General features: G+C 36.0%; 1 protein-coding gene, 1 long non-coding RNA gene and 12 other non-coding genes across 14 annotated transcripts; all 14 read right to left on the bottom strand.

Moving 5' to 3' along the window:
* Nucleotides 1-9,728: 9,728 nt before the first annotated feature.
* LOC129871880 (small nucleolar RNA U31b) lies at nucleotides 9,729-9,812 on the bottom strand. Its single transcript, XR_008762345.1, has one exon. It is a non-coding gene; the product is annotated as a small nucleolar RNA U31b (small nucleolar RNA).
* A 171-nt stretch (nucleotides 9,813-9,983) lies between these two features.
* On the bottom strand, nucleotides 9,984-12,936 carry LOC129871403 (uncharacterized). The gene is made up of 2 exons (XR_008762251.1): nucleotides 12,787-12,936; nucleotides 9,984-12,066 (listed from the first exon to the last, which is right to left on the bottom strand). It is a non-coding gene; the product is annotated as an uncharacterized LOC129871403 (long non-coding RNA).
* Nucleotides 10,336-10,428, bottom strand: LOC129871861 (small nucleolar RNA Z101). Its single transcript, XR_008762329.1, has one exon. It is a non-coding gene; the product is annotated as a small nucleolar RNA Z101 (small nucleolar RNA).
* LOC129871878 (small nucleolar RNA snoR14) lies at nucleotides 10,491-10,579 on the bottom strand. Its single transcript, XR_008762343.1, has one exon. It is a non-coding gene; the product is annotated as a small nucleolar RNA snoR14 (small nucleolar RNA).
* LOC129871867 (small nucleolar RNA U61) lies at nucleotides 10,634-10,712 on the bottom strand. Its single transcript, XR_008762334.1, has one exon. It is a non-coding gene; the product is annotated as a small nucleolar RNA U61 (small nucleolar RNA).
* On the bottom strand, nucleotides 10,802-10,900 carry LOC129871857 (small nucleolar RNA Z43). Its single transcript, XR_008762327.1, has one exon. It is a non-coding gene; the product is annotated as a small nucleolar RNA Z43 (small nucleolar RNA).
* Nucleotides 10,976-11,068, bottom strand: LOC129871855 (small nucleolar RNA snR60/Z15/Z230/Z193/J17). The gene has a single exon (XR_008762325.1). It is a non-coding gene; the product is annotated as a small nucleolar RNA snR60/Z15/Z230/Z193/J17 (small nucleolar RNA).
* LOC129871853 (small nucleolar RNA snoR86) lies at nucleotides 11,467-11,591 on the bottom strand. Its single transcript, XR_008762323.1, has one exon. It is a non-coding gene; the product is annotated as a small nucleolar RNA snoR86 (small nucleolar RNA).
* LOC129871862 (small nucleolar RNA Z101) lies at nucleotides 11,658-11,751 on the bottom strand. Its single transcript, XR_008762330.1, has one exon. It is a non-coding gene; the product is annotated as a small nucleolar RNA Z101 (small nucleolar RNA).
* Nucleotides 11,817-11,902, bottom strand: LOC129871879 (small nucleolar RNA snoR14). The gene has a single exon (XR_008762344.1). It is a non-coding gene; the product is annotated as a small nucleolar RNA snoR14 (small nucleolar RNA).
* LOC129871866 (small nucleolar RNA U61) lies at nucleotides 11,989-12,067 on the bottom strand. The gene has a single exon (XR_008762333.1). It is a non-coding gene; the product is annotated as a small nucleolar RNA U61 (small nucleolar RNA).
* LOC129871858 (small nucleolar RNA Z43) lies at nucleotides 12,172-12,271 on the bottom strand. The gene has a single exon (XR_008762328.1). It is a non-coding gene; the product is annotated as a small nucleolar RNA Z43 (small nucleolar RNA).
* On the bottom strand, nucleotides 12,455-12,546 carry LOC129871856 (small nucleolar RNA snR60/Z15/Z230/Z193/J17). The gene has a single exon (XR_008762326.1). It is a non-coding gene; the product is annotated as a small nucleolar RNA snR60/Z15/Z230/Z193/J17 (small nucleolar RNA).
* A 1,004-nt stretch (nucleotides 12,937-13,940) lies between the features above and the next one.
* On the bottom strand, nucleotides 13,941-22,091 carry LOC129870330 (protein CONTINUOUS VASCULAR RING 1-like). The gene is made up of 7 exons (XM_055945066.1): nucleotides 21,840-22,091; nucleotides 19,108-19,160; nucleotides 18,158-18,267; nucleotides 17,704-17,871; nucleotides 17,516-17,613; nucleotides 14,468-14,594; nucleotides 13,941-14,286 (listed from the first exon to the last, which is right to left on the bottom strand). Exons 1-7 carry the CDS (start codon nucleotides 21,981-21,983, stop codon nucleotides 14,204-14,206), a joined length of 783 nt encoding a protein of 260 aa, XP_055801041.1. The 5' UTR covers nucleotides 21,984-22,091; the 3' UTR covers nucleotides 13,941-14,203.
* Nucleotides 22,092-22,471: the final 380 nt, after the last annotated feature.

Below are 22,471 nucleotides of genomic sequence, written 5' to 3'. Positions count from 1 at the left end.
TTCGGACCTTTCTTGTATTCGGGTAGGGTCGAACTCGAGTATGGTGGGGCATTTGCATGAGTTAAGACGAGTCTTTGAGAAATTGAGCAGCGTTAGAGGTGATGTGGGGTCACAAAAGACCCCTAGGACCAAGCTAAGTCCAAAAAGGTTCGTCGTGGCTAAGTTAGGATGAGTTCGTGTATGAGGTCGACTTCTAATGACCCTGTCTTTTGAAATATGACGATCTGATTGGCCCATGACCCATCAAATTAAAGGTCATCGAGTCTTCTTTCTAACGCCACCAAGAATGTAATTTTTGAAGTCCGGAGTCGAAAGATATGACGGTCCTAAGACGAACTAGCATGGCAAGGATTTCAGGCCTGGGTTGCATTTGTTGGAAAACAGGGCTTGGCGCCATAGTGGCGCAACGCGCCACTATCGCGCCAGGAACATGCCTCAGTAGTTTGGTCCCTGGCGCGGCGCGCCACTACGAGGTGTGCAGGATTTTTCAGGCCAAATTTCCAGAACCCAGAAAATATGGCCTTGGCGCTGTAAGGGCGCGATGCGCCACTATCGCGCCAAGAATGTGCCTCAGTAGTTTGGTCCTTACCACGGCGCGCCACTAACAGATGTGCAGGTTTTAGGCGTAATCAACCTGGCGCTGCAATGGCGCGACGCGCCACTATCGCGCCAGGAGCATTTTAGCCTATTTTCAGAACTTTTTGAGAAGGGGCAATTTGGGAACTTACCCAAATTATATATGTATCACCCTAGACCATATTCTGATCATATCTTGCAGCCCCCCTCTCTCTCTCTAAAAAAAAGCCCTAGGAGTCTCTCTCTCTCTCTTCTTCTTCTTCTCCATTTCTAACAAGGAATTGCTTTCAAGAGCTTCAAGATTCGAGTTCTACATTGAAGACCCAACCACAAGGTTTTCTTCAAGTCTTCACTAAGGTATGTAAGGCTATCCAAAACATGGGTTGAGTCCACCCATGTGCTCTACTCTTGCTTTGAGGTTAGAGGTCCCTGATAATGGAGTTTCTTAGTATGGTTTATGTTTGAATGAGTTTTGTCTCCTATTAATTTGACTTTATTGGTGTTGATGTTGTTGAGCTAAGAAGTTCCTAAAACCGTCATGTTAGTATGAGTTGAGGGAGATGACTTGTTATTATGTTTTGTTGATCTCTTTAACCATGTGATTATGTTGCATAAGTCAATTTTCTTGAATGTGCTATTCTACTTGAATTGTTGGGTTAAAGCCTTAGAGTTGTGATGAGTCCTAATGAAGGGTTATAAATGCTTATCTAAATAAGTCTTGATTGAGTTGATTGGAGGATAGAATTGACGAGTGGACGAGGTCCTAAATGGGACTTGCCATTATGACTATAACCGTTTCTGAGGAAAATCCACCGAAAGACAGTTCACCAAAAATATTTACAGGCTAACACACACTAAAAGGCAAAATCGCCAAACTATGCTTATGAGTACCCTTAATGCTATGAACGCATCGTAGACCGTGCCAAGGCCACACGTACTGATCCCCTAAGTACATACGGAGGGTGCCATAACGGTTTCTAAGAAAAATCCATCGATATCCAGATCATCAAAAATATCCATAGGCTAAGTGTTATACCCTATACTTTTGTATCTTGAAACGCCTCTTAAGCTTCTTAAATTTCTTGAAAGATTCTTAAGTTTTTGGAAGAATTCTTAAGTTTCTTAAAGTTTCTTAAAGCTTCTTAAGATTTCTTAAAGTTTTTTAAACTTCTTAAGGTTTCTTAAAGCTTCTTAAAGATTTTTAAACTTCTTAAAAGTTACCATGTGAGCCGGATAATCTATAACACTATCAAACAACTCTAAGGAAGGGAGAATGTGACACCCCATAGTAGGGAAGATTGAAAATACGGTTATAAGAATCCGGAAGGAGTTGGAGGCCAAGTAATGAGTCGTAGGACTCGAATTACTTACGTAAGCTACCAACTTGAAAATCTTACATACTTAAGCTACTTGAGTATATATCAAGCTTACGTAGCAAGGATTATATCAGTTCGTAAAATAAGACGATATTACGAACCCACGAGAGGGGAAAAGAAGGTGACACATGGCAGCATGAGAGAGTGCCACATGACAGCAGCTGGAGAAAGGGGGTGGACCCCACAAGCCATATGGCAACTCATGGTTCGAGGAGGTGGTATGTTGTCCTAATCAGGGTTTGACATATTTCACCACTTAGAGGTTGACACATGTCACCCTCTAAGGTGGACTATATATATATGTTTTATGATCATCCTTATCAAGAAAAGTCATTCTTATCTCCTAAGTTCAAGAAAACTCTAGAGAAAAAAAAGAGAAGAGAAACCCTAAGCTAGAGAGAGAGGCTACGGATTTAGAGAGGAAAAAAAGGTAAGTTTTCCGATTTTGTTCCGTTTATTAATTATCTAGGGTATACCATGATGATATGAAGGTGTTAGTAATGTAAATTTATGATTTGGGGCAGCACCAAAAGGACAGCAAGCAGCCACAAAGTTTTAGTCGCGCTAAAGAAACTTCCAAGGCGTGTTTTGGCGAGTTTGGCAAGTTTTGGGCAAGGTACGGTTTTTCCTTTCAAACTGGAGTTTATGATGATGTTATGAGGTATATTATATGTCTTAAATAAGGTTGAAAGTGGAAAAATTGTATAAGAATGCTTGACGTTAGAAACAAGCTAAACTGAAGTCGTTATAGTTAAATCGAAGTCGAGTAGTGTGTTGTGATTATGGTACTGCGGTTGCCGATTGTTTGGTTACGTGTTTCAGGGCTGGAAGGTGTTTTAAAAAGGGTGTGGGTGCTGCTAGTTGCAGCAACACGACCCTCCGTTTCATATTGTTAAGAATTTTATGAAATAAAGGTTAAAAACTCTATTTTGGTATCGTAGTTTTAAGCGAGTTGTTTGGAGTTTGTATTGTGTAAAGTTGAAGTGATTTACTTATAAACGTGCTGCTGGTTGTTGTTGTTGGTATGGTTGTTGATATTTTAGCCGAGTTGAAATCTTGGGGATGTTAAAATTATAGGGGAAATGCTGTCCGATTTTCGATAACTTCGGAGCTAGTAATAAGCTACTCAAGGGAAAGGGATAAGGAAATGATTCATATGGATATGTGGTTGTAGAGTTGGAAATGGGAAATCGAAAGGTTATTAATCTTAGTATTACTCTCATGTTAAATAGGTTCCAAAGACGACGAGGCGAACGTGGTTAAGAGTAATCCATAAGAGGTATGTAAAGTTACCCCTTCTTTCTCTTGGCATGTTTGGCATAAGTATGTAAAGCCTATCCTTTCTCTTCTTCTGGCTTGTCCTAGATGTAAGTAAAAGATGATACAATCTCTAAGGTGATTCCAGTCCTAAGTGTTTCTTATTTACCCTTTTATGTTGGAACTCTTACAATAATTGGCATGACTTTTATGAAGCAAATATATGACTTTTATATGACTCCCAGGGAGTTCCTATTTTCAGAGCCACTTGGATGGCCAATTTCGTGATTTCAAAAAGATATTTTATTATGCCTTGATACGAGTATATGATTTCAGAAGTTCTATTTTGATATAATCCATAGCGACATTCAAAAGGTACTTGATATGACTCTTGTCTTGATTTTTGAATGATAGCTCATTTTGATCATTCCATCGAGTCTCAAATATGATTTAAATTGCATTTAATTTCTCACTACTCCACGCGTGGATGCCTCAATGCTTTCTTCACTGAGCCCGGGCCAAGATATATATGATCGTGCGTACTTCCCTACCTTGTTCGTCGTGCCCCGATGTGAGAGGGCAAGTACGCTCTATACATGGGTCATTTGTAAAGTTATGCTGTGTCATGTACACATATGCTGATGTCTAATGTTATGATATGATATGACCATATGATATGATATGATCTATTATGAAGATATTTCCTACTCTGAAGTTATGCTGTGCTGTGGCGCCGGTGATGGGATGGCGACCACGTTTTGTTCACTGTGTCCCGTAATAGGGCCGGATATGACATATATTTTTCTACATGCATTATCAGGGGTTGTGATAAGCATTTTGATATTTCTGGATATTTGCTCATTTGTTTTGCACATTCTGTTCTGGTGATGACTTTAGTTATTACAGCCATGCTTTACATACTCGGTACATTTTCCGTACTGACCCCCTTTCATTGGGGGGCTGCGTTACATGTCCGCAGGTCAGACGCTCGATTTGCTGATCCACTTGCTTAGGACATATACTCTGCTGTTTGACGGTGCTACTTTATCCGGAGCCCTATTTTGGTACTAACTTTTCTGTTGCATATTTGTACACGTTGGTCTGGGGTATGACGGGGCCCTGTCCCATCATATGACTAGACTACCATTCTGTAGAGGTCTGTAGACTTATGTTGTGGGTTCTGTATATATTCTGTGGGTCCTGTATATGTGTTCTGGACTTCTATGTTCCGTGACGGCCTTCGTGTGCTACATCTGCTTTCATGTGCTCTCTAGCGACCTCTTTTGATTTCTACACTTGTTACTTATGCTAACATGCTAAGTGGGGCTAAAGGTACGTATAAGTGTCCAAATCGGGCACTAGTCACGGCATACGGAATTGGGTCGTGACACTAAGACGCACGAAAAAGATAAAATCGCATAATTCTGTATGTTTGGCACCTAATTGTTACGAACACTCCGTGAATCATGTCGGGACTGTACGTACTGACCTCTTGAGTACCTATGGAGGGTCACATAACTGTTTCCTACAAAAATCCACCGAAAGCCACTTCAACAAAAATATCCATGAGCTAACAAACACAAAAAACAAAATTGCCTAATTCTATTTGTGTGGCCCCTAAATGCTATGAACGCGTTGTGGATCATGTCATGACAGCACGTACTGATCACCTGGAAACCTACGGAGGGTCTAATAACGGTTTTTGAGAAAAACTCACCGTAATCTAGTTCAACAAAAATATCTGTGGGCTAACACACGAAAAAATAGCAAAATCGCCTAATTCTACTTGTGCGGCCCCTAAATACTATGAACGCGCTGTGGATCATGTCGAGACCGCATGTATTGATCCCTTGGACACCAACGAAAGGTCCTATAACAGTTTATGAGAAAATTCCACCGGAAGCCAATTCACCAAAATATCCATAATCTAACACACACGAAAAAAAATGATAAAATCGCATAATTTTGCTTGTGCAGCCCCTAAATGCTATTTATGCTTCGTGGATCATGCAGAGGCTGCATGTACTGATCTCTTGAGTACCTATAGATGGTCCCATAACTGCTTTCGAGAAAACTCCACTAAAAGTCAGTTTAGCAAAAATATTCACGGGCTAACACACATGAAAAATGACAAAATCGCCTAATTCTGCTTGTGCAGCCCTAAATGCTATGAACGCGCTGTGAATCATGTCGAGGCCACACGTATAGATCCTCGGGTACCTACAGAGGATCCCAAAATAATTTTGGAGAAAAGTCCACCAGAAGCCAATATAACAAAATTATTCATGGGCTAATATACGAAAAATGGCAAAATCACATAATTCCGCTTGTGCGGCCCTTAAATGTTATAAACGCACCGCAAATCATATCGGGGCCGCACATACATATCTCTCAAGTACCTACGGATCGCTCCATAATGGTTTATGAGAAAAATTCACTAGAAGCCAGTTCAACAAAAATATTCATGCGCTAAGACACACGAAAAATGACAAAATCGCCTAATTTTGCTTGTGCGGCCTCTAACTGATATGAACTAATTGTGGATCGTGCCAAGGCCGCACATACTTATCCCCCGGGTACCTACAGAGGGTCCCATATTGGTTTTTGAGAAAAATCCACTAGAAACCAATTCACTAAAAATATACATGGACTAACACACAAAAAAATGACAAAATCGCCTAATTTTAATTGTGTGGCCCAACTGTTGTCGTGTAGAGGCCGAACGTACTGATCTCTTGGGTACCTAGGAGGGTCTCATAACAGGTTTTGAGAAAAATACACCAAATGTCTATTTACCAAAAATATCCGTCGGCTAACACACCAAAAAAATGACAAACTAAACGCATCGTGGATTATCCCGAGGCCGTATGTATTGATCCCTCGGGTAACTACAGAGGGTCCCACAACGTTTCCTGAGAAAAATCCACCGGAAGCCAATTCACCAGAAATATCAATGGGCAAACTCACACAAAGAATGGGCAAAATCGCCCAATTTTGATATACGACCCCTAAATGTTATGAATGCATTGTAGATCGTGTTGAAGCCACACATACTGATTCGTCGAGTAACTACGGAGGGCCCTATAATGGTTTTCGAGAAAAATCCACAAGAAACCAATTCACTAAAAATATTCAAGGGCTAACACACACGAAAAATGGGAAAATCACCTAATTACGCTTGTATGATCCCTAAAGCTATGAATGTACCGTAGATTATCTTGAGGCCGTATGTACTGATCCTTTGGATACCTAATTCTGCTTGTGCAGCCCATAATTGTTATTAACGCGCTATAGATCGTTCGAAGGCCGCATGTAAATCCCCGGAGTATATACGGAGGTTCTCATAACGGTTTCTAAGAAGAATCTACTAGAAGCTAGTTTACCAAAATATTCATAGGTTAACACACAAAAAAATGATAAAATCATCTAATTTTGCTTATACGACCCCTTACTACTATGAACGCGTTGTGGATTGTGCCGAGACCGCACTTATTGATCCCATGGGTACCTATAGAGGGTCTCATAATGGTTTCTGAGAAAAATCCCAGAAGCCAGTTCAACAAAATATATTCATGCGCTAACACAAACGAAACAAATAACAAAATCGTCTAATTCTATTTGTACGAACCATAAATGTTATTAATGTTCCAGTTCACCAAAAATATCCATGGGTTAACATACATAAAAAAATGGCAAAATCGCTTAACTCCGCTTGTGCAGCCCTAAATGCTATAAACGCATCGTGAATCGTGCTGAGGCCACACGTATTGATCCACCGAGTATCTACAGTGGGTCCCATAATGGTTTTTGAGAAAAATCCACCGGAAGGTAGTTCAACAAAAATATCCATGGGCTAACATACATGAAAAATGGCAACATCACCTAATTTCACTTGTGCGGCTCCTAAATGTTATGAACGCATTGTAGATCGTTCTGAGGACGCATGTACTGATTAGATGAGTACCTACGGAAGGTCATTTAATGGTTTCCGGCAAAAATACACCAGAAGCTAGTTTACCAAAAATATCAATAGGCTAACACACACGAAATAATTAAAAAATCATCTAATTTTTCTTGTGCAGCCCCTAACTTCTATGAACGCGTTGTATATCGTGGCTAGATCGCACGTACTGATCCCTGAATACCTACTGAGGTTCCCATAATTTTTTTCAAGAAAAATCCACCAGAAGTGAGTTCACCAAAAATATCCATGAACTAAAACATACGAAAAAAATAATAAAATTGCCTAGTTCCACTTGTGCGGCCCTGAAATGTCATGAACGCACCATGAACCATGCTGCGACCACACATACTAATCCTCCGGGTACCTATAGAGTGTCTCAAAATCGTTTAATTTCTCTTGTACGACTTCTAAATTTTATTAGCTTACCGTGGATCGTGTCGAGGCCATATGTATTGATCCCCTGAGTACTATCGAGGGTCCATAATGGTTTCTGAGAAAAAATCCACCGGAAGCCAGTCCACCAAAAAGATCAATTGGCTAACACATACGAAAAAATGACAAAATCGCCTAATTTTATTTGTGCGACCCCTAAATGCTATGAACGCACTGTGGATCATGTCGAAGCCGCACATATTGATCCACTGGGTAACTACGGATGGTCCCAAAACCATTTTTGAGAAAAATTCACTGAAAGTCAATTCACCAAAAATATCCATAAACTAACGACCCCTAAATGCTATGAACGCACTGTGGATCATGTCGAAGCCGCACATATTGATCCACTGGGTAACTACGGATGGTCCCAAAACCATTTTTGAGAAAAATTCACTGAAAGCCAATTCAATAAAAATATCTAAGGATAACACAAAAATAAATTAGCAAACTCGCTTAATTCTACTTGTGCAAACCCCTAAAAGCAATGAGCGCACCGTGGACCGTGCCGAAGCCACATGTTTTGATATGTGGCCTTTAAATCGCCAAATTCTACTTATACAGCCTATAAATATTATGAACGCATTGTGGATCGAGCCGAGGTCGCACGTACTAATCCCCAAAGATACTAGAGGCCATAAAGGTTTTCAAAAAAAATCTACTAGAGGCCAGTTCACCAAAGATATCCCTGTGCTAACACACATAAAAAATGAGAAAATCGCATAATTTCGATTATACGGCCCCTAAATGTTTGAATATGCGTGAATTGTGTCAAAGGTTATACGTACTGCTCCCCTGGATACTTAAGGGGATCTTTTAAAGGTTTCAAAAAAATTTAACCGAAAACTATATCACCAAAATATTCATGGGCTAACATACACGAAAAAGATAAAATTGTCTAATTTCGCTTGTACACCTCTAAATGTTGTGAATATGTCATAGATTGTTCCGAGGCTACACGTACTACTTCCCCTGAGAAAATTATTTAATCCTTTTGAGTGCCCCTAAATGCTATGAGAGTTGCATGGATTATGTTGAGAATGCCTGTATTGTTCCCAAATAAATTCATTGGCTAACACAAAAGGATTAAATTCATTGGCTAACACAAAACAAAACAGAGAAAAACTATTAATTATTGTTGAGTGACCCCTAAAATGATTCTTATTAAAAGGTCCCAAAAAAGCTTTTAAAAATGGATTGGATCATGTCGAGGCTATACATATTGTTCTCTCGGATCGTTACTGATGGTCTTGTAAAATTTTTGCAAGAAAAATTGATCAAAAATCATATCATAAAAAAACTTAATGAGATAACACACATGAAAAAATTTAAAAAGCGTATAATTTATGTTGAATAGCCCCAAAATACTATAAAAATGGAATGAATCATGCCGACACTACACATATTGTTCCCCTAAATCGTTACAGCGGTACTATAAATGTTTGGCAAAAATAATAATCGAAAGTCATATCACTAAAAAATTAATTTGTTAACACACATAAAGAATTAAAAAAATCGTCTAATTCCTTTTTTGGAGCCCCTATCTGCTATGACAAAAAACGTGGATTATATCGAAACTACACATATTATTTTTTCAAGTCATTACCAAGGGTCCTTTGAAGGTTTTGCAAGAAAATTAACCAAAAGTCATATCACCAAAATATTCATAACCAACACATACGAAAAATTTAAAAAATCGCCTAATTTCTATTGAGTAACCACTAAATGCTAAGAAAACAATATTAAACTTGTTGAGGTTACGTATTGTTTCCCAGATTGTTGCAGAAGGTCCTATAAAAATATTGCGGAGAGTTCTATAAAGATTTTGAAAAATAATTGACTGAAACTATTAAAATTGTGACCTCTAAATGCTAAAAAATATAATATGGATCATTGCTAGTCTTTTTGTGAAAAGGAAAGCAATGCAATGCAAATTTACAAGAAAAAAATAGCGATAGCAAAGTAATATGATAATCAAATGCAATAACTACACAACCATAAAAGCATACTTTTTATAAGCAAAACTTGTAAATACATCAAAATATCCAGTTCTAAAAAGGGGTATATAATTCTTGCCTTTTTCAAATCATCTTGGTTCCAAGGTTCTCTTTCATTCATTGAGAGAATCAGATATAACGAGTCAATCACTACGTTTGCATCCATACATAGGATGCAGAGTCAGATGACAATAAATACGCATCATTTTCTCTTGGTTGGAAAGTTGTAAAGCCGCAAAATCAGATTGTTGGTGGAATGAGCATACAAATAGCTAATAACAGAATTTTGTCTATAATTAAGAATTTTGATTATAGGCCAAGGATATCAAAACAAACAAACAAAAGTAACAGATATTAACACACAAGGATAAAAACTAAAGGTTATGAAAGAAACCATCAATCTGGCATTCAAATTCTTTCATCAGTACATCTGGTATAACTGGTAGTGAAGATACTGATGTTGGATCATAGTGGTTGTCATCATTGGTTGCAGTGTCAGTTACAAAAACCAACATTAATCGCTTCATTACCAGCTTAGTCATGCCGAGCGGCACCATATCAATAGACATGCAGGACCACCAGTACATTAATGCACAAATGACAGCAATCCAAGCACAAATTTACAGTCCAGTATCATATTATATACCCTATTCTTTAATAGTTCAATTTCAATCAACAATCTACAATATGAAAACCCCCATCAAATTCACTCAAATGCAAAGTAAAAAAGTTTAAAAGGCATCAGTTCTCCAAGGTGATAGCATCAATAAAAGATTCAGACGCAAATTACCCATTTACGATATAAAAGATTCATCATTTGCCAATAAAACTAAAGTTAAAAAATGAATAAACAAAAAAAGTACCGAGTAAATGAAGATTAATCAATTAACGATCAGAACCTGTCGGGATTCACTCTTTACATCATAAAAATGTATTTCAGAGGATTGACAGACTTATGAATACTATCATCACTTCGTTCATCCTCGGAAGAAATTAATAAAAATATTTGAGTTGAAACTAGAATAACAATAGTGCTCAGAACTTCTTAGAGGGTAGTGTAAGCCATCACAGACAAAAAGTCTCCGACACATGAACTTTTCATCAAGGCACCATAAAAGGAAAAACAAATTTTAAAAACTCGAAAAATTATCACTAAATACATCAGGAAAATGTGAATTAACATAAAAAGTTTAATAATAGGACTCAGTTTATGGGTGGTGATATATCAGGATGGTCGGCAAGGTGGTTTTAACACCATTACGACGAACGAGACCAGTAGATATAAGTCGTCACAGTCCATTAACCATTTCAATTTTCAAAAAAAAAATATTAGCAATAAATTACCTAAAGATAAGATTTTTAACACAAATAAAAAGAGTCATCAGATAGGAGCGAAAGACTAAAAAGATTGTTTATAATCACAAAGATTTCATCTGAACTATGCTTCAAATCATCATATGACCCATTGATTTAATAATAACAGCACCAAAAATAAGAACATTTTTTGTACTATTGAACACCAAAAGCTTAAAGCTAGAGGAAAATATATAATTGGCCTCATAGAGAAGATTAGGCTTTCAACATGACGAAAATTCAGTCATATGCTTGTCTATAAAAGAAATTTAATCATCGGCCAACAACATTAAAACAAATAAATACAATCAAGTGCAGTCCAAGATGAAGGGCAAATGTGCATCACAGTAAATGACATCAACCAAACCAAGTTGTGCACAAAAAATGAAAAGCTCACAAATTTAACAGTTTATAGATAATTAAAGAACTTTGATTAAAATTAGATAATATAACCTCATTGTCAGGATCAAGTCATTATTTTCAAGCCAAATTTAGAGAAAATTGAAGGGAAAATGTAGCAATTTGTTCGAGGCCATAATCAATACGAGAAGAAAGTTTGAAAGGCACGGAGAATCGCTATAAATATAGCCAACCTTCAATGCAAATGTGTGTCATTTTTGAAAGACACCCTTGCTCTGCTAATTGGCTTTCTTAAAACAAAATGCAAACATAAGAGAATACTACAAAGTAAAAAAATAAAAAAGGGGGCATCAGTTCTCCAAGGTTATAGCATCAAAGAAAGATTCAGACGCAAATTACCCATTTACGATATATAAAATTTCATCATTTGCCCACAAGACTATAATTTTACAAAAATTAACACCACAGAATCACATTTAATGGAGGATTAATTATTAATAAACGATCAGAACCTGTCGGGATTCACTCTTTACATCATAAAAAATGTAATTCAGTGAATTAACATATGAAGTCTGTCATCACTTCATTCCTCCTCAACATAAATTAATTAGCAATTAATTATTAACACTAACTAAACACACAATATATTTGAGTTAAAATTGAAAACAAAATAGTGCTCAGAACTTCTTAGAGGGTTGTGTAAACCATCAACGACCAAAAGTCTCCGACACCAAAAAATTTCATCACAGCACTACAAAGAGAGAATTCAATTATCAGAAATTTAACAATTAATACATAAACTAAGGATTATAACTCTAAATTAACACAAAAATAAACATAATTAAGTTTAATTAATGGACTCAGTTTATGGGTAGTGATATATCAGGATGGTCGTCAAGGTGGATTTAAACACCATTACGACGAACGAGACCAATAGATATAAGTCGTCATTGTCCATTAACTATTACAATTTACAACAACAACAAACACAATGTAATCCCACAAAGTAGGGCCCAAGAAGGATAGAATGTACTTAAACCTTGGCTGCTGCTTCCAATAGAAACTTAGCTAAACCATTACAATTTCTCAAAAAAAAAACAATAAATTACCTTTAAAATCAGATTTCTAATACTAATAAAAAGAGTCATCAGATAGGAGCGAAAGACTAAAAGAGATTTTGTAATCACAAGGATTTCATTTGAACTATGCTTCTAATCATCATATGACCAATTGATACAGCAAAAAAAAGATTTTTTTAATTACTGAGCACGAAAAGCAGAAATCTGGATAGAAAAACAAAAAATAATAGATATAATTGGCCTCATAGAGAAGATTAGGATTTCAACATGATGAAAATTCAGACATATGCTTGTCTATATTTAAGAATTTTAATCATAGGCCAAAGAAAATTAAGTGAAAACAAACAAATCTAACAGAAATTGAACTGTAAAATCGAAGGGGCAGAGCTTACTCTTATGGAGAAAGAGAAAGCTGTTAAACCCTAGATCAGATGAACGAGTGATTGAGCTTGATGGGGACGAAGGTACTTTATATAGAGAAGAATGAAGGAAGCTAGGGTTTAGTGATGGGCTATTATGGAGCGGGCCGATCAGAAATCGCTAAAGTGATGGGCTTTGTGGGCTTAATGTCAATTGTTTTGGGTTCTTATTGAGCTAATATTCAAAAGGTTTATTACCAAGGGTGTTTTCGGTACTTTGATACTATCGGACTATATATATACTCCGATGGTATCAAAGAGAAAGAAGCAGTGCTTCAGTGAAAATACTATTCAGTTATTCTTTGATACCATCAGAGTATATATATAACAGACAGTGTTTAAGTGAAAAGATTGTTCAATTATTGTTTAATACCATTAAATATATAAATACCATCAAAGTACATGTATACTCCGATAAGGATGAAGAAGTAGTGATTCAGTAAATAGAACAAAGGGAAAATCGCATAAATAGTTTGGAATGTGGGTCTAATCAAGGTAATTAGTTTTGGTTGAGTCCAATTTGGATATTACTTTGCCTCATATTTGTGTAGTTTTCCCAACTTATTATCCTAAAAACATTCATGTATAGCTAAATAAATACTATGTGAGGTGGACCTCGATGGTGATATGTGTTGTTTGGAGGCGGAGGATGACACAAGTAATATGAAATTCACTTATAGAACTTATTTTTCGTACTTTTACTACGAAAGTCATTATTCCAATTTTTTAGACAAAAAATTTGATCAACTAAAACATGAAAAAATTGAAAATACTCCATAGAAACACACCCTTCAAAGAGAGATTTTACACAAATAGGTTTATATCATTGCTACTATTTAAGTTTTGATCCTATTTGAAATAACTAGTGTAAAAATGTGAGTTTTGATCCTATTCGAGTATTCGTAATAAAAGTGTGCTTTGTGAGTTTTTGATGGATGAACTCAACACAAATCCAAATGAATCACCATGAGTGTCTAATGAACAAGCTTATAGCACAAATCTGACGAATCAACAAGAGTTTGGTACATATTATATCGTAATTTTGAAATAAATTATTCATTAATTCTGATTGATCCCACGATTTTAACCCAAACCTTCAAAAAATAATTGTCTTCTTCACAATCAAGTAGGAGTAATATAACACATTCAATATAACCTTAAAAGTTAGGAGTTAAGCAAAAGGAGAGGAACCTATTAACTTAAAATTATCAACCAACTATATTTTCCTACATTTTACACTGCAGCACAGTTGTCACATAAGTGACCTGAATCTAACACCTCAAATATCAAGAAGATGGAAAAAAAAAAAGAAAAAAAAGAGCTTTCGTGAACAAAAAAGGGGAAAAATTGATGACTGATGAGCATTTTATCAGATATGTTTTCTGTAAGGTCAACTTCTATTGACTTGAATACTTCCTGGATCCAGTGTCGACAGTATCTGAGGCATCGACATGCCACCAGATACAACAATCTCTGCGAAGAGGAGAAAAGAGTATGTCGGAAAGTGCTTCAACCATGAGCATAATATATCTTGATCAAAAAATTGATGAGAACCCTCAGATTAAGAAGACATTGATACTGGAAAAAGGCTCACGCTTATAGAACAACTCAATGCATATATTTTCAAGAGACTGATGATGAAAAGATCTCTTACCTATCCCTTCACGGACAGACAAGTTTGGTCTAATAACATCTTTTGCATTAACTAGGAATATATCACCAATGTAAAGATGATTTGTAGGAACATACACACAGCATAGCTCTTCGTCTCCTGAATAGTTCTGGATTGGATGTTAAGACAGAGTAACGCACAAGTGAATTTCAAATAAAATGGACAAAAGATGCAATCATTTATAATTTTTTCCAACAGCAGGGATATATGATCCTAATGCTACCCATAGGGTAATCTTCGTAGTCCAGTTCGTTGGCTACGTTGGCTACATGAACTTTCACCTTGTTGGTGAGGGTTCGATTCTCCCCCACTTCCCCTTTCAAAATTTAAAAATCAAATTTACTCCTTTACTTTGCGAAAAGAATCATATTTGCCCTCTATTATACTTTCGGTGCAAAAATACTCCTACCATTACCCACGTAGCTCAAATATACCCCTCATCTGTTAAAAATGTCTAAAGTGGATATTCGATCCCACATAATCATGTAACCCCTTTCCATTCTTTTTCTTCCACTCCCTTCACCATCACTGCCACCAATATGACCACCACTGTATTCACGATTAAAATTTTAAACTCTTCATTTAAAGAAATAAACTGGAAAAACACATTTGGATCCCCCCGTCATCGTTTCGTTCATATGAAAGACCCATTCCAATTCCCATCCATTTACTCACAAAGCATGCTTAAAGATGGATATATTTAGATTTTTTATTTTTATTTCATTCTAATTAGGTCATATATATATCAGCTAGCAATAATGCAAGAGGATATGCAGGTATATATAAATTATAATTTGATTGGGGTAATGAATATTGCATTTCATTATATGGGAAACAAAAAGTTTAAAGGATATTACTAGCCGTTTGATTAGGTTATTATTCATCACCATATTGATCTTGGAGAATGGGCTTAGTAGAGTAATATCACCACTGAGTCATTATGGTAGTATTTATTTTGCAGAGCATGAAAGCCTTTTGAGAAATGTTGTTAGTCTTTTTTAACCTTTGCAAGTGTAATTGAAGTTGGATAAAACCGTAATTATATATAAACCCTAATAATATATTTTCTACAAAACAAGCTTGTACGGGTAAAGGAGCTTGTTTTGTAGAAAATATATTATTAGGGTCTATACATTTTATCCAACTTCAAATACACTTGTGTAGGGTTAAAAGACGAACAACATTTCGCTGAAGGCCTTCATGCTTTTAACATAATTTTTTTTTAGACAAAACCCATCGGTGGCCTCCTAAAGTTGGCACCAACTTTCACTTAGACACCTCAACTAGGCTTTGTTCATTTTAGACACCTCAAGTAAGGCTCTGATGTGTCATTTTGACACATTGTGCTGACTTGGCACATTGCGTGTGCTGCACGCATTTTAAGCGCGTGAAAAACGTTTTTTTCTTTAAAAATATTTTTTTTGTTGTTGTTCTTTTTCTTCATTTCTGCCATCATTTCTTTTTCATTTTCTTCTTCTTCTTCATTGCGTGTTCTTCTTTTACAAATTCCTTTTACAAAACACAATCTTTCTCCATTTTCTTCAACACCCATTTGCCCAAAACCCATAAATTCCCCTCCCCCAATCTCTCCAGACGATTCAAGAATCGTTGATAGACTTGTTCACATATTCACTAAGCCTCTTGATTCATCAATAAGTCAAGAACTTGATGAGTTGGGTTCAAAGATAACTACTTGTATTGTTGAAGTTGTTCTTAGAAATCTGAGAAATTGGAGAATAGCCCAATTGTTTTTTAATTGGACTTCGAATTTTGTTGTGGATTTTTCAAGATTTGAATTCTTTAACAATTTCAAAGAAAATAATTTTAGATTTGTATTAATCTTGCCCAAAAAAATGGAGGTTCGTCGAATTTTTTGATCCAATTTGATTTATTATTTTGTTTGCCATTATAGCTCCAGTTTTTTCCTCTTTAGATGATATGGATAGCGTTGGGTGAGTGTTGGAGGAGAAGAAGATTTGGTGGGGTGGGGGAGGGGTTGGGGTTTGGAGGGTGGGGTTGGAGAAGATGACGGCGGGATGGGTGGGATTAATAGTTGTTAATTTTTATTTTTTAAAAAAATTATTATTTGGATAAAAAAAATGTCACGTGTCATCAAATTATTGGTCATTTTTTTCTATTCAAAAGTCATTATTTGATAATTATTTTTGATATATATATATATGTCACGTGTCTTTATTTAATTTGTTGTTTTTGACGCGCCAAGAGAGTGCATTACACACACTTAATATATTTTGGTGATTGTCAAAAAAGTGTCCAAATGACACATCGAAGCCTTACTTGAGGTGTCTAAAATGAACAAAGCCTAGTTAAGGTGTCTAAGTGGAAGTTGGTGCCAACTTTAGGGGGCCACCAATGGGTTTCGCCTTTTTTTTAACATAAAAGTCATTCATGCTTTTAATATAATATAAACTAGTAGGAGTAAAAAGGGTTAATGTAACTACATTTTGAATCATTGATTTCTCAATATTCCCTATATTTTTCACTTTCTTGTAGTTCCTTCGTCTTTCTTTTTCATTTACGTATTATAGTTGAAAGTCTTAATAAATGAAATAGTTGTAATATCAATAAACTGTTCACTCACAGTTTTCCAGCTACTTGATAATCCAATAAATATCTTTCTAATTCCACATGATCCAAAAATTAATATGTATAAATCAATTGTAGGGGAAGGGATAAAATGGTTTGGGTCGGTAAGGTGGCATGCCAAGTCGTGTCCACTTCACCAAAATGTGTCATGTGGAATTGAATGTCCACCTTGGACATTTCAAACGGAGGAGGGGTATACTTGAGCTACTTGGATAACGGTAGGGCATTTTTGCACCGAAAATATAACGGAGAGGAAATATGATCCTTTTAGCATAGTACAGGGGTAAATTAGACCCTCTTCCAAAAAATAATTGCTACACATGCCCACCATGTAATAAGAAATTTCAAAATGGTCTAGAAAAAGTTGATAGTTGAATTCTTATTATTGAAGAATACAAACAAAGCATATAATCATTGGCATACCTGCAGGATAACAGATGAGGTAATGAACCCAAAGGCATATTCACCAATGCGTGGATGCCTTATTATAGCGACCTCCTTGAAAGCTTGTGTGTTCTGATCTGCATTAGGAGGTTATGTATCAATCATCACTCTCCAACTGAAAGCTGTTTCGTGAAAATAGTATGAAACTGAATATCCATAACGCATACCTGGAGATATGGCAGAGCTAATTTGCTTTGAAGCATTATAGATATGCCGAACAAATGGCATTCTTTTGATGAACCACTCCCCAAGACCCAAAACTGACGTCCCCAACCATGATGACATGAACACCCCGACCAAAAATATAAAAGTGATTGAAGTCATAAATCCAAGACCTGATCAGAAAAGCCATAGAAAAGGAGGTCATCTCAGAAGAAGAAGACATGAACTGCTAATATATCACAAGAAAAGAGCCTTAAACTAATATGGCTGACATTTACTTATGGTACCATAAAACTATTCGCTAATTCATCTGGAATGCTTTCTTCTTTAGCATGACAGTGCACTTAATGTCCAAAGAGAGATAAAGAACATTACTTAAAGACACCATGAAATGAGAGTGTCATTAACAACATAGGAATAAAGTTAGTTGTTTTTCATGGAGAAGGCGCAAATGCTTACCAAAAACATCAATTCCAAGTTGAGCATAGATTGGAGAGAAAAAGCCATCCACAAAATGAATAAACCACCACGTTATGTAGAAGGTGACTGCTATAGGAAATAGGATGACACTGCAAAAGGATGTGAGTGAGTAACAACAAGAAAAGTAAGGAATAGGGAAGAACATCTTTCTTAATCACAGCTAAGAGTGAAGACAAAGACTAATGTTTATAAGCATATCCTGCTACTCTTTTCCCATGACAATTACAAGCAACAGAGTGGACTGTGTTGCTTCCTAATCAAGATTATTTTGACAACTTTCATCCAGTGGATTCTTACTCAGTATAAGTTCAACAGCATAATCCAAGAAAGAAGAATGCTCTTTTCTGTGATAGATGTGTTAGCTCAAGGATTTTTACTGTCCTCCGGTAATCATATTTACCAACAAAAGTGGGTCATGATGAGTTAAATGGAGTAGTATGGTCAATGGGGATTCATATAATCGACCCAACTTCTTTGAAACTGAGGCACAGTAGTTGTTGTTTTATTACATGGTAGGAACAGCCTGACTACAAGCATTACCTCTAGTTTGTTTTAACAGCTGATCAAAGTCCTCACAACAACTCTGATGCTTTTGATGTTCATTCATTGTCTTAGTTCTGTTAGCTGGTAAGTGCTTCTATATTAGTCTTCTGAAACAAAAGCTAAAAGTGGGTAGTATAGTCATCAAGGGACCTTGAAAAGTGCAAAACCCTAACCCTTGTAACAGAAGCTAGAAAATGAGTAATAGAAGCCTGGATCGGTTCCTCTGTAGGCCATGAACCCTTGCTTAACTAGCTCTTGGAAATCATTCTTCTGTCACTTTTTTGTTTCTTGCTAAACTGTATTTTCTAAATGCAAGGAACCAGATAAAGAGATACAGCCTCTGTCTAGATCAAAAGGAAGATTGAAGAGAAGAAAATCATTTTTACCATCCAGTCATGAATTTCTTAGACGCCCAGCTCCTAACAACTTTAGAGAAAGTCTGCAGTTGCAAAAAACATACAGCTTTTGTCAGATAATGAAAAGAGGATTCAAGCTAAAAATATGAAAGTAGGAATCAAGGAACAGTACGATGATATTCATTGTGACCAGTCCAGTCACTGTGCAATTAAGCTTAAGATATGAAAGAAAGTAAACTAAGTTATAAGCTATGACAATAGGTCCAGTCACTATAATTAAGCTTAGGGTAGGAATAGTAAGTAAACTAAGTTATAAGCTGTGACAACAGACTTTGACACAATTATCAAATTTAGACTAGTGATGCAAGAGAATGAAAGAGAAGCAGAGCGAAGAATAGAAGGAATCAGATGAGAAGTAGAGAAGAAGAGAGAGATCTAAATTATAAGCTATGACAACAGATTTTGGCACAATTATCAAATATAGCCTAATGATGCAAGATAATGAAAGCGAAGCAGAGCGAAGAGTAGAAGGAATCAGATAAGCAGTCGAGAAGAAGAGAGAGATACGAATAGTAAATGTCAACAGTAAAGACAAATAAAAGACCAATAAGCAAACTAAACAATTGCTCCCAACAGCACATAAAACATTACTGCAGAAACCAAAGGTGCTACGCTTCTTACATTTATGTGCAGTGCAGCACTGCAGGTAATGTAATAGTTAATCAACTAATCAAGTATGGTGCACGTGAAAAGTTCTTTAAATGGGGCTTAATATCATTTTGACACAATAGATTTTCCAAAAAAAATGATGGGATTCTTTAGGCTTATGTTATATTAACTAGTTAAAAATATTTCTCTCAACAAAAATATTTTACACTGATTGATGCAAGCAATATATATACTCTATATCATTCTATATAACCGAAGGGGCAATAGTATATTTCTTGCTATAGTTTTCTCTATTTTACTCCATACCAATTACTTTCTCCACCTATATGTAATCATTATTTTCATTTTGGTTCCTCACTGCCCATACAGATCACCAAGCATCACTCCCATGCTCAACCTAGCACCGGCTGGTACTATTAGATGCTATCCAAATATTATGCCACAACAAAGTAAGCCCTAAATTGCTCACTCTAACACCAGTTCCAATGAGATCTAGCACAGGGACAGACAGGAATATCAATAGATGTAGAAATGTAGCATTCCATGTATGTTACACCATGCAATGAAGACAAAACATGAATGCCACATCTGAAAGAACTCAAACATATGAAAACTGAGTGTAGGACATCCAACTAATATACTGTACACATTTATTTTTACTTTTGATCGACAAATATATTATAGACTTGTACACAAAACTTATACAAAAACAACAACATGCCCAGAATACGTGGACGGTGGACCTTACCCCTACCTTTGTGGGGTAGAGAGGTCATTTCCGGGTAGACATACACAGAACCTATATCCAACATATATCACACACACACAAATTAATAGACGTCCTACGTAACACAGTCTTGTCAATCAAATAAAGCACATATTGTTAGTAAAAAAAGCATAAAACATGATTGAAAATGTCTTAACACTTAACAGGAAACAATATGCAAAGCTCTTTGAGACTTTCTGCTTCATATATGTAAGACGTCAACACACAGCACCAAACCGACGTGGAGAACACACACTTTAATAATTTAATATACTACAAAGGTATTACCTTTTACACATTTTAATCTAATTTATATTAAAAAAAATACCACAACTTAGCAAATCATAAAGCAGTAGTAAAAGAATGACTGAAGGTTGTACCCCACCTGAGTCCTCTCCTACCATAAAAACACAAGCTTTATCAGAGTTTCTCAAGAACTAATTATGTTGAGTTCTTCTGAACTTGCTAAGTATTTAGTTTCCTTTCATTCCATAAAATAAATTTCATGTGGCAGGAAACAGTAAACAAACACACTGAAAAATTAACATCAAACAAGGATTCAAGCAAAATTTTCCGCAGTCTCTATGATCAATTTCTGTAGATTCTGTAGCCGTAACATATTCAACTAATCTCTTCTAAGATCAGAAGTGATAAACTTGCCATTTGGGGAGAAAACTAAACAAATTATAGATAAACAGTACCCCAGACCAGCACTCGTGTAGCCTAGTGATCAATGAAGTGAGTTGAGAACCATGAGATTTCAAGTTCAAATCCCAACAGAGAAAAAAAAACACTATATGATTTCTTCTCATTTGTCAGCCTTGGTGGACAGAGTTAGCTGGTACCTGGCAGGTATCATTCGGAATTAGTCGAGGTGCGCAAAAGCTAGCACGGATACCCGTCATTAGAAAAAGAAAAACAGTACCCCAGCATGTTATTGTACAAATGAGTACAAAATCATCAAAGTTGCTTCTTCTTCCAGCATTCCCCTTTCCATAACTTTGCACTCTTAATAAGTAAACAACCAACATGCAATAAATTATGCTCATAGCAAAGATCTATTTCTTTCCTTCTATAAATACTTCAACATAATCCAATTCTTAAACACAACTCTTAACTCCTAATTAAGACAATTTAAACAACAAAAATCACTAACACACATAACAAATCCAGCAAAAACAGATAATCAAAACAAATCAGATCACCAAATCCCACTAAAACCCTAACAAAATTCCCCCAAAAAACAACACACATAAATATGAATAAATATATTTACTATACATCGAATTTTTTGCCTAAAATTTCAATTTAAAATTACGGAATTAACCTCACGGCCGGAGTGATGGTGAGAAGATGAAGATGAAGATGAGGATGAAGATGAAGGCTTGTCGCCGGAGCCATCGTCGCCGGCGCCGGTGTTAGCTACCGGAATGAGAAGTTCACGATCTCTGCTAGAATTTGCCATTATCATCTAGTTTTTCATCTCCAATTCACTTATAAATTCCACTTTTTTTCCCTGAATTTTTCTACAGATTTTCGAACTGTAACAGTTCTTCAAATCTATAATAATTTTTTATATATAATTTTTATATTTTATAATTATATATATTACTTGGTGATAGAGGAAGTGTTGGGTAGTGGGGACAAAAGAGGAATTTAGGAAAAAGTTATTAGTGTATTAGTAATTATAATTTTTTTGCTACATCAATTAATGGATTAACTATTTAATGTTGATGAGGTATTAGTTTTGACTTGGGCTGGGCCAGGTTGGATTTTTGTCATGGTGATGAGTGATGAGTTGTCTCCAATCATATTACGCCAACTTGGATCGTCTTTCCTGACTTTTATATATTGACGGGGTGATTGTGTTTGAATTTTATGAGTGAATTGAAAGTTGGATCTACATTAAATCATACTTGAAACACATATCTATCATCGTGATGAAAAGTCTGATTTCAA

The sequence above is a fragment of the Solanum dulcamara genome, chromosome 10, assembly GCF_947179165.1.
Source record: "Solanum dulcamara chromosome 10, daSolDulc1.2, whole genome shotgun sequence".
Taxonomy (NCBI): domain Eukaryota; kingdom Viridiplantae; phylum Streptophyta; class Magnoliopsida; order Solanales; family Solanaceae; genus Solanum; species Solanum dulcamara.
The sequence above is the reverse complement of the archived record's forward strand: the minus strand, read 5'-3'. Positions and strand labels throughout refer to the sequence as shown.

Coding starts and splice junctions, on each gene's coding strand:
- LOC129870330 (XM_055945066.1), bottom strand. CDS start 21,983: ATGATAATGGCAAATTCTAGCAGAGATCGTGAACTTCTCATTCCGGTA. Junction 18,268..19,107: donor AAGAAATTCATGACTGGATG/GTAAAAATGATT, acceptor ATCCTTTTGCAG/TGTCATCCTATTTCCTATAG. Junction 17,872..18,157: donor ACTTGGAATTGATGTTTTTG/GTAAGCATTTGC, acceptor TTTTCTGATCAG/GTCTTGGATTTATGACTTCA.